At 44.2% G+C, this 13,898-nt stretch overlaps 1 protein-coding gene across 2 annotated transcripts in view; it reads left to right on the top strand.

Annotated features, from left to right (window-relative positions):
• The window catches only part of C10H7orf78 (chromosome 10 C7orf78 homolog), a 135,990-nt gene that overhangs the window by 28,881 nt on the left and 93,211 nt on the right, over nt 1–13,898 (top strand). For both annotated transcript variants that reach the window (XM_069211823.1, XM_069211822.1), the window contains one exon: nt 12,121–12,594. In XM_069211823.1, coding sequence (XP_069067924.1) covers nt 12,121–12,594 — 474 coding nt within the window. The remainder of the gene's footprint in view (nt 1–12,120; nt 12,595–13,898) is intronic.

Genomic DNA, 13,898 nt, shown 5'->3' with positions numbered 1-13,898 from the left:
ACGTCTGCGGGTATACCTTGATTTTTGGAGTTCGGTGATGAACCAGCTGGCTTTCGTAGGAATGTGTTTGCCCGATGTCAGCCAGAGGGGGGCTAGAGTGTTGGCGCATTGATGATCCATGTGTTGAGATTGTGCACTGCTGTGTTTGTGTCATCGGAGGGAGGGATTTGGCGAGTGATGAGGTTAGTTGCTTGTTGGTGGGGGGCCCTAGGGGTGCGGCTGCTGGGTGCTGTGATTGTGAAGTGTATGCAGCGGTGGTTAGTTCAGTCTGAGTAGGAGATGGTCGCGATAGTCAAGGGAGGACAAGGTCTGGTCGACTTTCTTAGGTGCCGGCCTTGTACCAATGGGAATTTTTTTTATGTGTGTGGGCTCCTACAGGAAGCATCACACTTCAAACTTTGGATATCTGATGATGATTTTTCCATATGTTGATTTTTCTGTTACTTCCCTTCCATTTCCACTCTTCACATTTAGACATTTAGACCAACAGACTCCTCTGACTTGGGTGTCATTTCCTCCTCTAGTGGCTGGTCTCCTGCACTTCCAGGTAATATTAGTTTAGTCTTTCTATAATTTTTTCTTAGTTTTTTTTATGATGTTATGCAAAAGTAGCTTGTAGGATTGCCTCCTTTTTCAAGGTTCTAAAGAACAACTTGAAGTTTTAGATATGTTACAGTTTGCTGAAGTGCCTTTGAGTGTCTGTGAATGCCATCAGGAGCTACCATTGGCATTTGGGCTTTGGGTGACACTGATACTTGTTTTATCAATAGAATAGTTGTGATCATGTTGTTAGATTTCAAATTTACTGTGGCATGGGCTCCTCTACTAGTTGCCTTTTTACAGTCATCTAAATTTGAGGTGATAACTTTCAAGACCTTTGCGAGCTTTGTAACGATCTCCAAGCAATTCATTTTCTCATTGTTGAAGGTGTTAGTCTTGAGAGATTCTTGTACCATGCTCTCTATTGCAAGCATACATCAATCAATGGTTGTGATATTTGATGACATTTCACAAAGAATTTTTTTGTGGTTGTCTAACTTTGAACTATGTACTGATAGATTGCTCGCAATGAGATCTAACGTGCTGCACATGGTGCGCATGATGACAAGGATTGGTTGCACCGGTTGAGGTTCTGCTGGAGGATACATTTTATCATCGCTGTCATTGAGCTAAGAAGGCATATTTCATGAGGTCACTGATTTTAGGGTGCTGCTTGAGCATGTGCTGTCTGACCCACAACACTGAGGTAAGTGTGCACTGGAACAACAACCTCTTCTTCTAAGTTAGTGGAAATGTCGGACTCCCCAGTGGAAGTTTCAATAGCCGGTCTGTGTGTTGGGAAGGTACTAGTAGAGGGGCAATTACTAACCTTCCCAGTCTTGTCCGGTGAAAATATGGCACTCGAACTGTTGGCACAAGGCTGCTCTCACACCCTGTATCATACTTCTTAAGGATTCATGCAACATTTATTATTTTTGCCAGTACACTTTCATCCTCAATTGGGGGGAAGCCGCGCTCACTACTGCAAGGATGGATGAGGGTATTTGATTCCTGCTTGAAAGACAGATTGATTTTGTTGTTTTAGCGGCTATAGAAGTCTCACCTGTTCCAACTATCAGTTCTGGAGTAAACTCACCCTTCATGCAGTCAATTTTCTGACCTTGAGAGAGGGAAATGCATTTTCACCCTAAGGTTCTCTATTTTCAGGAAGTTCAAAGGATACTGTCCATATACTCTACTCTATCTGATTACTGGTCAACAGCTACCTACTATACTTGTAAAGCAATTAGTAATACTATTTGGTAGCAGTTGCAGTGGTACAGAATAGACTGGTGTTTGCTCATGTACACTAAAAGTATGGCTCAGATTGCTGCTTCTTGCAGCCTCTTGGTGCTCCCCTTTCTTCCTGGCTCTCCTTTGCAATGCAGGCCCATCCACGTGCACACGAAGGAATAAGCAAGAAAAATAGCTGGAGAGACAGTAGTCGACATATTCGCTTTGCTTACTTCTCTGGGGAGGACTTTTCCAACATCAGGGGCCAATGGAAACATTTTTGCCTCATGAGCATATTTAGTAGCATTAATTCATTGCCTTGGGTGGATGAACCCATGAAAGCCATGAAAGGGCCTGTTCTGACCTCATTGGAATCCTCTAGGACATCCTCGGTACGCATGATAATATCAGAGGAACCTTATGTGAAGTTTCACATTTTCATATTTTATCTCCTGCATCTCATCATCGTTGTTCTGAGGGCTTTTTTTCCCCTAGTTGTGTCTGAGCCACCTTCACTGGTGTGTGTGACCATTCTGTGCTTATGGGTCTTACCACTCAAAGGCCAAAGCCCCCCTAGACACTAACAAATCCTACGAGGCCATTGCCTGGCCCCCAATTCTCATGTGGTGCCAAGTTCAAACAGTGTTCCAGTATGCTTAGCCACCTCAGCTTCCATGTGATCAGCTGGTCATCTCCAGATAGCAATGTCAAGTGTCAAGCAGCAGCAACAGAAGTAACAGTAGCAATGCCCACCTGTGTATTCTACATCCCATGACTTTCGTTTGCCACAAGGAGGATAACAGGAGGCAGAGGGACAGAAGCAGAGAGGGTTTTTGAGCCCCCGAGCTGCAAGCCACACCGGTACCTGGACCAGCCACTGCTGCGTGCTTATGTGGGTTGTTCCCAAAACTATAGGTGTCTAATGCACCGAGAAACGCAGCCACCAAAAATCACACATCTAAAACCACCTTGTGCCAGTGTTAGGAATAAACTCAGTGAAAAAAGTGGCCGTAGGCAGCAAACAAAACCTGCCATTTCAGGCCTCTTGTGCACAGGCCTGTCCTGTGCACACGGGATAGGCTGGTGCACGAGGCCTCAAATGGCAGCTTTCACTGCCAAGGACTTCTCCTGAATGCGTCCAATCTCGGAAGCGCTAAGCAGGGTCGAGCCTGGGTCAACAAATCCAACCCTGCTTAGCACTTCTGAGATCATGCGCATTCAGGACTCTGCGGGTCACAGAACTCCATTTCCTCGGAATTCCACAGAGTTTTTTTTTCAACATCGCGGAATTCGAAGGAGTCCGACTCCTTCAACTCTGCACAGGCCTAGGTAAGGGAGTAGGGGAGCAGTAGAGCTGACTTCGCTCCACCCTGCTCTTTGACATGTGTGAGGGCTTCCGGAGCAGGCGGATGGATCCCTCCAGGTCCTCAGCAGCCAAGAGCGTGCTGTCAGTGTCAGTCCAAGCAGCTAAGTCATATAATGAACTACTTAACAAGGCAGCAAGCTTTGAAGACTGCAATGAGTTGTTAACCTTCTTTAACAATTTTGTCTTGAGCCATACAATAGATCTCTGATGCAAATGCTGAACAGAGTAAGATATAAATTGGCTACTGAATTGTTACAAGTTCTTCTATTGTGGCATACAGTGCTTCAATAAACCTTGTATCAGTATGGATGAAAATGAAAAAGAACAGAAGGAAATATATGATTCCTCTATCCGAGGAACATATAAATAGTTTGAATGTGCAACCGGATGAAGGGTCCAATGTTCCCTGTGAAAAATCGCTGCTTCTAAAGAGAAAAATAAAGGTTGACGTTCTGGAGCTCAGGTTTGTGAAAGTTATACATTCTCGCAGCTTGCTATATTTAAGTAGGTTTCCTTATAAATATCATTACTGTGATTTCTTGAGATGGCATGTTTTGAAACTGAAATCATGTAAAGGTATGCTGAAAACCTACCCATCATTTTCCTAAATAATATATGTTCCTCACAGCGTAATTTAATTTGTTGGGCCCAGTGCAGACAGTGGTGGTTTAAAAAGTTGGAAATCTACTCCAAAATGATTCATCCTACAATTGGAGCTGATTTCTGACTTCTTGTAGCTTCAGAAATTACCTGATTTAAAGCTTGCTCGATGGAGTTTACTCCGTTGGGATGTAGAGGACAATACCTTCAACATCCCGCAGGACCTTTGCCTTCTGAATTTAGAGTTGTCTGCCGGCCCTGTGGACACTCTGTTCATTGACAGGAATGACTGCCATGGTGGTTCCTAGCAGTATAGGAAAGTTTAACGGACAGTGCGATCAGCAATGACCGACTATCTTCAAACTGTGTTTCAAAAACAAACTGCCAAAGTGGGAATTTGTTTTTGCAAAACCAACAAAACTAATGGCCCACACACCTTGGAAGTTTTCTTCTAGAGTGTGGGGACCATTACTGTTTCTTTTTGTTCTTTACTGCCAGGCAGTGATTAACAGGAAAAAAAGACTTTATACCGTCCACGCTAAATAGGGCAGTCATTCTAAAGTCCTTCCAATGACTAACCCTACTCCTTTAGGATGTTGGAGGCAGTATTTTGTTCCAGTTGGTTCTGTCAGCGTAATATTTAACAAATGTAAACCAATTTGTTCAAATCTAAATGAGGCGGGCGAACCGAGGGTCTGCTGGATAGCAGTGGCGTAACGCAAAATGATGAGGCCCCCTGCAGAATTTTTTTAGGGGCCCCTGATACTCCCACATCTTTCAGATATTCATTGGCCTTGGACTGAAAAGGGGCCCTCATAAAAGGTTGGGGACCTCTGAAGAATTTTGGGCCCCCCAATGCCACCATGGTTTGTGAAGGCTGTGCTATGCCCCTGGCCTGGGTTGTAAAACTTCAAGTTTCAGTCCATGAGGCATGGCCTATGTGGTGTCTCCTACAGCCCCTGCACCACTCAAAGAACCTGGAGTGCTAATTGAGTCATTTTGCATCACATGGTGGTGGAAATAAATTGCACCTTGATCCACCCCAGATTAGCCAGTAGATGGAGCACGAGCACCTGTTCAGGGATTACCATGAAACCCGAATGCCATAGGTTTGTATGCTTGTAGGACTGGCTCAGCTGTTCATCCTTTCATGATCAGTAATACCAGTGCCCCAGGGCAGCCTTCATTTAGAATCGAGTTCAATATATTGAAAAAATACAGTGATACTCCTGCACTTAAACACTGCCACAATTATAAATCTAAAAGCATATTAAACGTGCTAATACCACATGCATATTATGGCATATTATGTTTCAACACAGAATATATCACGACCCACAGTGAAGTGAACCGACAAAGCAGTCAGGATGTTACCAAATAATTGTTGCAAACTGAGAACCATCTCGACTTCTGTGTCTCTGTCACTTGCCACGTGAGCATAGAGTACAATTCAATAGAGGCAGAGAAGGACGAGAAGGAGCAAACGTTGTCCTGGCATTGACTCAGTGTTGGTTCACTTGCGCTTACTCTTCAGGGACAACCCAGGTCTTGAAGCAGGCTGTATGCAGACCAACAGGCTGAGACTATTCCCTTACTGTGCATACATTTTCACTCAGGCTTAAAGAGGCACCCTCCAGGCTGGCGTACGCCCGCACTGTGGGGTTTACAGAGCATTGTGTTACTACCGAGGTGGACAGAGATTTCAGTCACATTTGCAATTGAGTACCCTCTCTGCCAAATTCTAAATCAGACCAAAATTTTCCAAAAGTTTGCTTTGAAGTTCAGCTTCAATGTGCAGATGTATGCTTGAGGTACAGTATCCAATATATAGAAAGTGACACATCGGCTTGTTGGAATCAGCCTCTTTTGCTTGAGAATTGTTAATTAAAATTTTGATTAGCCCAGGGGTATATTTTACTCTCAAGGTCATGATCTTTGCTACTTGGTGTCTTTCTTAGCCTACAAAAAACTGGCTATGTAACAATGAATGAAGAACTAAGTTATATCTGAAAAGTACACAGAACCATCACACATTTTACTACATTTAGGGGCATATTTACACTCCATGCTGGATTTGTGTCATTTTGTTTTTTTATGCAAATCTGGTGCAAACTTAACTCCATATTTAAATAGACATGTCTAGCTCCAAAATATTGGAGTTAAAGTAATTTTTTGCCTGCGGAAAACTACCTTGCATCAATGAAATGCAAAGTAGGCATTCCGTTCAAAAAATTACTTTAAGGCCTTAGCGCCTTATTTATCCTTCCATACAAAAATCACACACCGGAGGAGGAGGGCCGTAAATAATGGCACCATTATTTAACGCCTGGGTATGGGCAGGCGTTAGGGGACCTGTGGGCCTTTTCCCATGGTCAGAGACCACTGAAACAGTCCACAGGTGCACTTCCCTGCCCCCAGGGACACCCCCACCCACCCGCACCCACCCCTGGAGGACACTTAAGGATGGGGGAGACCCATCCCAGGTAAGTCCAGGTAGGTATTTTTTATTTTTTTTCAAAGTGCCATAGGGGGGCCTAACTTGGACCCTCCTACATGGCACTGTGACCAATGGCCATGCCCAGGGGATATTAGTCCCCTGGGCGTGGCCATTGGGCTGGGGGGCATGACTCCTGTCTAAACTGAGGCAGGAGTCATGTCCGTGGGGTTCTAACGTAAAAAAATGACGCTCATCTGGGCAGAGGCATTTTTTTTGCCTCTGCCCATACTAAGGTCATCCTCTTAAGCTAAACCCCCTGTGTTAGAAATGGGGTCATTGGTTACCAATCAGGTTACCCCCTGTCCAAGCAAGGACCATCACTCTCGTCGGGGAGAGTCACACACAATCCAAATTATCCTGTGCCCACCCTCTGGTAGCTAGGCACTGAGCAGTCAGGCTTAAGTTAAAAGGCAATGTTTAAAGTATTTGTGCGATAAATCATACAATAACACTATATAGCACCACAAAAATACACCACACAGTGTTTTAGAAAAATATATAATATATTATATGGATAAATGCAGGTCAAAACGATCAAAGATGCAATAAGTAGATGTTGAGATATCACTGTAAAAGTGATATAAAGGCCCATATTTATACTTTTTAGCTCTGCATTTTTCGTCATTTTTTGAAGCAAAAGCGGCGCAAACGTACAAAATACAATTGTATTTTGTAAGTTTGCTCCACTTTTGCATCAAAAAGTGGCGCAAATGCGGTACTACAAAAGTATAAATATGGGCCAAAGTGGCTTAAGTCTTTTAAAAACAAATGAATGTCTCTTAAAAACAATAAAGGTCTCTTGCAAGCAGAAAGGACGTGGTTTATGTTCAAAATCTCTGCAAGGGACCGCAGAGGAGGCAATGCGGGGAAAACGGGGAGGTGTGCGTCGGTTTCGTCCTTTCTTACACCGACTTGCGTCATTATTTTCTACGCAAGGGAAGGCTTTGTGTCGGTTTCTGGTGCACAGACTTGGTTCCTCTTCGAGCTGTGGGGTTTTATGGCGCCCCTAGGATGGTGCATGGAATCCTAGGTTTGTGGAGCTAAGTCACAAGCACTGCGTCAATCCAGTGGGCATTGCGTGGAAATTTCTCCCGCACAGCAGGCGCTGCGTCGATTCCTCTCTTGAAGTCGGGCTGCATTGTCCCAGGTCAGCAGTGCATCGATCCGGTGGGCCGTGCGTCAAAGTTCCTGTCGCAATGCAGGCGCTGCGTCGTTCTTCTCCTTGCGAAGTCGGGCTGCGTCATTCTGGTTCAGTATGCAGTGAATTTCTCACCACCGGGCAGGCTGTATGTCGTTTTTAGCAGGCTGTGCGTTGAATTTTCACTGCACAAGGAGTCTAGTTGAAGGAGTGAAGTCTTTTTGGTCCTGAGACTTCAGGAAACAGGAGGAGAGCTCTATCCAAGCCCTTGGAGAGCACTTCTCAGCACAGCCAGGGAGCAGCAAGGCAGCAGGGCAACACAAGGCAGCAGTCCTTCTCAGAAAAGCAGTCCAGGAGAGTCCATGCAGTTCCTCTTGGCAGGTCTGGTTCAGGGATTCTTCACCAGCAGGTTTCTTGTCCAGAACATGTCTGTGAGGTAGAGTATCTACCCCAAGAAGTGTCTGAGTTGGTAGGAGCAGAGGCCCTGTTTATATACCCAAATGTGCCTTTGAAGTGGAGGAGACTTCAAAGAGTGGCTTAGAAGTACACCAGGTCCCCTTTCAGTTCAATCCTGTCTGCCAGGGCCCCAGTAGGGGGTGTGGCAGTCCTTTGTGTGAGAGGAGGCCCTCCACCCTCCCAGCCCAGGAAGACTCATTCAAAATGCAGATGTATGCAAGTAAGGCTGAGTATCCTGTGTTTGGGGGTGTGTCTTAGTGAATGCACAAGGAGCTGTCAACTAAACCCAGCCAGACGTGGATTGTAAGGCACAGAAAGATTTAAGTGCAGAGAAATGCTCACTTTCTAAAAGTGGCATTTCTAAAATAATAATATTAAATCCAGCCTCACCAGTCTGCAGGATTTAATGTCACCATTCTGGCCATACTAAATATGACCTTCCTACTCCTTTCAGATCAGCAGCTACCACTCAAACAATGTATCAGGGCAGCCCCAATGTTAGCTTATGAAGGGAGCAGGCCAAACAGCAGTGTAAAAACGAATTTAGGAGTTTTACACAATCTGGACATGTAAACCACATAGGTACATGTCCTGCCTTTTGCCTACACAGCACCCTGCCCTATGGGTTACCTAGGGCATACCTTAGGGGTGTCTTATATGTAGAAAAAGGGGAGTTCTAGGCTTGGCAAGTACTTTTAAATGCCAAGTCGAATTGGCAGTAAAACTGCACACACAGGCCCTGCAATGGCAGGCCTGAGACAAGGTTAAGGGGCTACTTAAGTGGGTGGTACAATCAGTGGTGCAGGCCCATTAATAGCATTTAATCTACAGGCCCTGGGCACACATAGTGCACTCTACTAGTGACTTATAAGTAAATTAAATAGTCCAATTGGGTATGATCCAATGTTACCATGTTAAGGGGAGAGAGCATAGGCACTTTAGTACTGGTTAGCAGTGGTAAAGTGTGCAGAGTCTTAAAACCAACAAAAACAGTGTCTAAAAAGAGGAGGGAGGCAGGCAAAAAGTTAGGGGTGACCACCCTAAGGCTGTCAAGTCTAACACCTTTTTACCCCTACGCCTCCCGCACCTGGCTAGCATCCTCTTCTTGGACGCTAGCCGGACCTTACCGCCAGCTAGCGTCATACCATAAATATTATGCCCAGCTAGCATCTTGGTGTGGCGCTAGCCGGCCTTAAACTTTTTGACGCTGAACTGAGTTAGCGCAGTTCAGCGTCAAAAAGCACAAATATGGGCCTTAGGTGTCCATGTCACACACATTTTGTGTACAGAAAGGAATCCTTTTTACTTTATTTTTTTAACACAGCAGGCATTTTTAAAAGACTTTTAGGACTGTAGGCTCCAAGATGTTGAACCTGCAAAATCAGCAAGCCACCATCTTGCAAGAGTTTGGACTCTTAGGCCCATATTTATACTCTGTTTGCGCCAGATTTGCATCTTTTTTTTCACGCAAATTCGCCACAAACTTAACTCCGTATTTATTCTTTGGAGCTAGACCCACCTAGCACCAAATTTATGGAGTTTGAGTCATTTCTTGTACGTGAAATCCTATCTTGCGCTAATGACAGGCAAGATAGGCGTTCCCTTGCAAAAAATGACTCTAAGGCATGTGCGCCTTATTTATCCTTCGGCATCAAAATGACGCACAGGAGGAGGCGGGCCTTAAAACATGCACCCAGCTGGATTTGCGCTGTTTTTTAACACCTTGGTCAGGACAAGCTTTAAGGGACCTGTGGGCTCATTTTTGATGGTGGGAGACCATGGAAGCAGTCCATAGGTGCCCTTCCCTGCACCCAGGGACACCCCCTGCCACCCACGCCCACCCCTGGAGGACACCCATGGATGGGGGGACCCATCCATGGTGAGTTCAGGTAAGTGCATGTAAGTATAGATATATATATATATATATATATATATATATATATATATACACATATATATATATATATACACATATATATATATATATATACACATATATATATATATATATTTTTTTAAGTGGCATAGGGGGGCCTAACTTGGACCCCCTTACATGCCACTGGGCCCAATGCCCATGCCCAGGGGACAGAAGGGGACAGAAGTCCCCTGGGCATGGCCATTGGGCAGGGGGGCATGACTCCTGTCTTTGCTATGGGGGTTGTGTGTCAAAAAATGGCGCTAGTCTGGTCAGAGCCAATATTTTAGACTCTAACCTGACTTGCACCATTCTTTGGCGCACAACCCCCAGTCTTCCCTTCACTGCACAGTTACCGTAATTTATTTTGACACTAACCAGTCCGCAGCTCTGGCTAATGTCATTCCATAAATAAGGCACCCGGCTGGCGCGTTGGAATGGCATTAGCCGACGGTAAACTTTTTGACGTAAATCTGCCCATGGGCTGATTTGCATCAAAAAGTATAAATAAGGGCCTTATTCTGGAGTCAGGCCATCCGATTTCTCACTCTGGTCCTGTGCTCTTCAACAAGCACAGCACCTAAATTAGATTTTTCTACCATCTTCTTTATATAATAAAATAAAGTGCTAAATTATAATTCATGCTTTAAGTTAATGTTGACCCTTGAATGCGCATCACCAGCATTTATTGGCCAACCCAGTAAGAGCCTCACAAAAATAAACCGCAAGTCCAATACTAAACACAAGGTGGCACCAGAGGACTAAACATAGCTTTCCTTGCATTGAAAAAAACCTCATAAAATTCAGCACAAGAGAGCAGCATAAGTATAATAAGAGGTTCAGGCAGGTTTACATTTGGGCAATGATGTGGTGGTACCCATGCGGTGCACAGCGTAACAAACAACCGAGGGCCAGATTTAGTAACATTTTGCATCATGGTTACAGGGTTGCACCACTTTTGTGCCGTATCCATGACCCAAAACGCTAGTAGATATTTGCAAAGGCACGCAAGCGGCAATATGTTCCCTCTTGCTGGGAGGTGTTCCATGGTTGGAACATGGATGTTCCCTTGTATCGACCCGTGGATTTCACACAATCCCAGATTTTCAAAAGTTTGTAAACCTGGGATTGCGTGAAATTGCTACGCCTCCCAAAGGATGGTATAATGAGGAGAAAAACATTTTTTTTCCTTGTTATTTCTTCTCTCTTACATTGCAGCACACAAAGGAAGAGGAAAATGCCTTGAGAGAATTTTTTTGTGCAGTAAGCTGTCTCTTCCTGCACAAAAACAATTCTCCTTGAAACGCAGGCACCCTTACACCATGTTGCAAGGGTGCCTGCATTGGTTCTAGGCTGCCTGAGGTGCACCAGCGCTATGAGAGAGCACAAGTGAGTCATACCTTAGTAGATATAGCACATTTCTGCTCTCTCCCTATCATGCAACACAGTGCATTGCGTAAAAGGTTAGTAAATATGGCCCTATATTCCTTTAACAAAAAACTGCAGATGGATATCCTAGATCACAGATGAGCAGGGGCGGCTCCTCCATTAGGGCGGAGGAGCGTCACCCCCCACTGCCCCCCGTCAGCAGCGGCAGTTGCAAAACCTTTTCAAGAAAATTATAATAAACTGTGTTTATTATTGTTTTCTTGTAAAGGGGCAGGGCTTTGGGGTGACAAGCACTTGAGGGGAGTGCACAAAGCACTCCCCTCAGAGCACATGCATGTTTGGCCAGTCGTCTCGGGCCAGCCAAACACACATGAGCAGTATGCTCTCTCTAGACTGGCAACACTGTTGCCGGGCTGGAGAGAGCCTGTACATGCTCCCAGTCAGCCTGGGAGCACCCTGACTGGGCGCTTACAGCCATGCCTGACGCTGCTTGGCCACAGGGCAGGCTGGGAGCCTGTGCCTGCAGTGCCAGTGACAAACCTCAGGAGTGGCATGGCGCAGGAGTGGAGATGGTAGGTGTTTTTAAATGCCCCGCACCTCTGCACCTCTGCCGCAACTGCAGATGAGCATGGGCAGGCACACCATCAGCTACATGAATATGATTCCAAGCAGACCTACTTTCAAATGCTTTTGTAAAAGAAATAGAAGGCAAGCTTTGGCAAAGACAAGAAGTCTAGTTTCACTGCCCATGCATGTGTTTGCTTGTGTTAAAGCATTCATCCCACGCTTGCCGGCTTTGTGTATGCTCATTTTCAGATGAACTACTGTGCAAAGCTTTCCCCGATGTCTTATTATTGATTTAAATAACCTATGTTTTTTCGTAGGTTAAATTATTCTTTTTCTTTAAAGGCTAGCTACTCTGCCAACACAACCATGTGCCATTAAGAGCTCTGTGTGATATCTGCATATTTCTTATACTCTTACAGATGTGCGAGATGGATACAGATTTTGCATTCACTGTTCAACCACCGAGCGCAAGGAGAGAACCTTCCTTTGTTTTTGCAAGAAAGGTACAGTTTTCTGCCAATAAAGAGCTCTCAATCAGGCGCAGTAAAGCCGTCGTGCAACCCAGACCCGTGCCGGACAATGATATATGGAAAAGAAAGCCGCCGGACTTCAGTGTCAGGCTGTACAGGTCTTTGCAGCTGCCACAGCTCACAGCAGAGTATGAAAGGGAAGAGGTGGATACAAGGAACCGAATCAGATTCTGGGAGACAGTGAGTGAGCTATCCAAGTTACAGGGGGAGCTCTTCCCTGATCTCATGGGGAGGTGGGAGCCGCCCAAACTGCAGACCAGGTTTCCTCACATCGGCCCCTACGAAGCTAGCCTCATGTTTGTGAAGAATGGAAAGTTTCCTTCAGGACCATACAAGGACCCGAAACCACATGATTTCAGACAGGTAAGACACCATGGACAGATGTGTGCATAAGATCACATGCAAGAGCAAATTCCATTTGTGAGTCAAGACTGAAATGTTGTCCTTGTAAATGATGTGCTCAGTTTAGGCATTAACAATGTTTAGAGAATTAGGCATTGTTTTATCAATATAAGGCCAATTACAATAACTGAAGAAGCAGTTAACAGAGGTAAAATATTGCATCAGCAAAGTCCACTGGAAATAGATTTACCTTCAGCTCTCCTTAAGCTAGACAAACCTTCCTTTAACGTTTATATGATATGAGAGGTGTCAGCACCATGAAAGATGTGTAAAATGTACATAAGTTCCATAACAAAAAATGCACTTTTTCTTTTTGTCAAACCAAAAGAAGCAGAGGATTCTAAAGTAAGCACTAGCCCTCATAAACTCTATAAATATCTTGGAACCCATTGCTTGTATTTCCTTTTCTGCCCTCTTACCGTTAGAAATGTCTAATTAAAATGTTGCCAAACTGAATTATTTCAACCTGTCAACCCTGAGAGTTTTTCATCTTTGCATTATGTTCTTGTTTCATATTATAGCTGTTAAGTATGTTTTCACACCAGTATCCCTTTTATATATGTGAGAAAGTGCCCCCTGTCATACATTATAAGGATATGGCATGTCTCCAAGGACTTCGTTACCATATTGTCAAGGTGACGGGGTATTTATTTCCTTGTTTCCTCACCAACCTTCCCACAATTGCTTAAATCCTTTGTGCGTTGCTCTTTCTTGAATGAGAAATCATGTTTGCAAACATAAAGAATAAACTTTGATTCTCTAAAGCACAATTAAACACATCAAAAAGTAACTAGACATCTGTTACACAAAGTTATTAAATCCAATTCTATACAAGTCAAAAATATACTGTAGCTTGGAATTTGAAGAAACATGCAGCGATCATATTGTTCCTATAATTGCTTATCTACAAAAACATACCAAAAGAAGAAGTCATGTTTCTTTTTTTTTTTAACTGCAGCTCTTGTTATGATCAGTGTCCTTCCTGCCTTTCACATTGTCTCCTGGCTCTATATTAAGTTGTTATAGTGGAGTGGCTACATCATTTCTGTTTTTTACAGGCAACAAGCTGTGTCACAAGTCACCTGTAATAAGGATATTTTAGATTAGCTTTAACACAAGATTACAGGATCCCATGTATGTAATGTAATGTAAGGTGGATTTGTAGAGCCGCTTGTCACCTGTGAGGGTATCCAGGTGCTGTCAAGATTCATATTAAGGTGGCCTAGGGATGGATATTACAATGCTATCTTCTTCAGAAGCTTATA

This window comes from Pleurodeles waltl, chromosome 10, assembly GCF_031143425.1.
Source record: "Pleurodeles waltl isolate 20211129_DDA chromosome 10, aPleWal1.hap1.20221129, whole genome shotgun sequence".
Taxonomy (NCBI): Eukaryota; Metazoa; Chordata; class Amphibia; order Caudata; family Salamandridae; genus Pleurodeles; species Pleurodeles waltl.
This window is presented reverse-complemented; position numbering and strand designations above follow the sequence as displayed.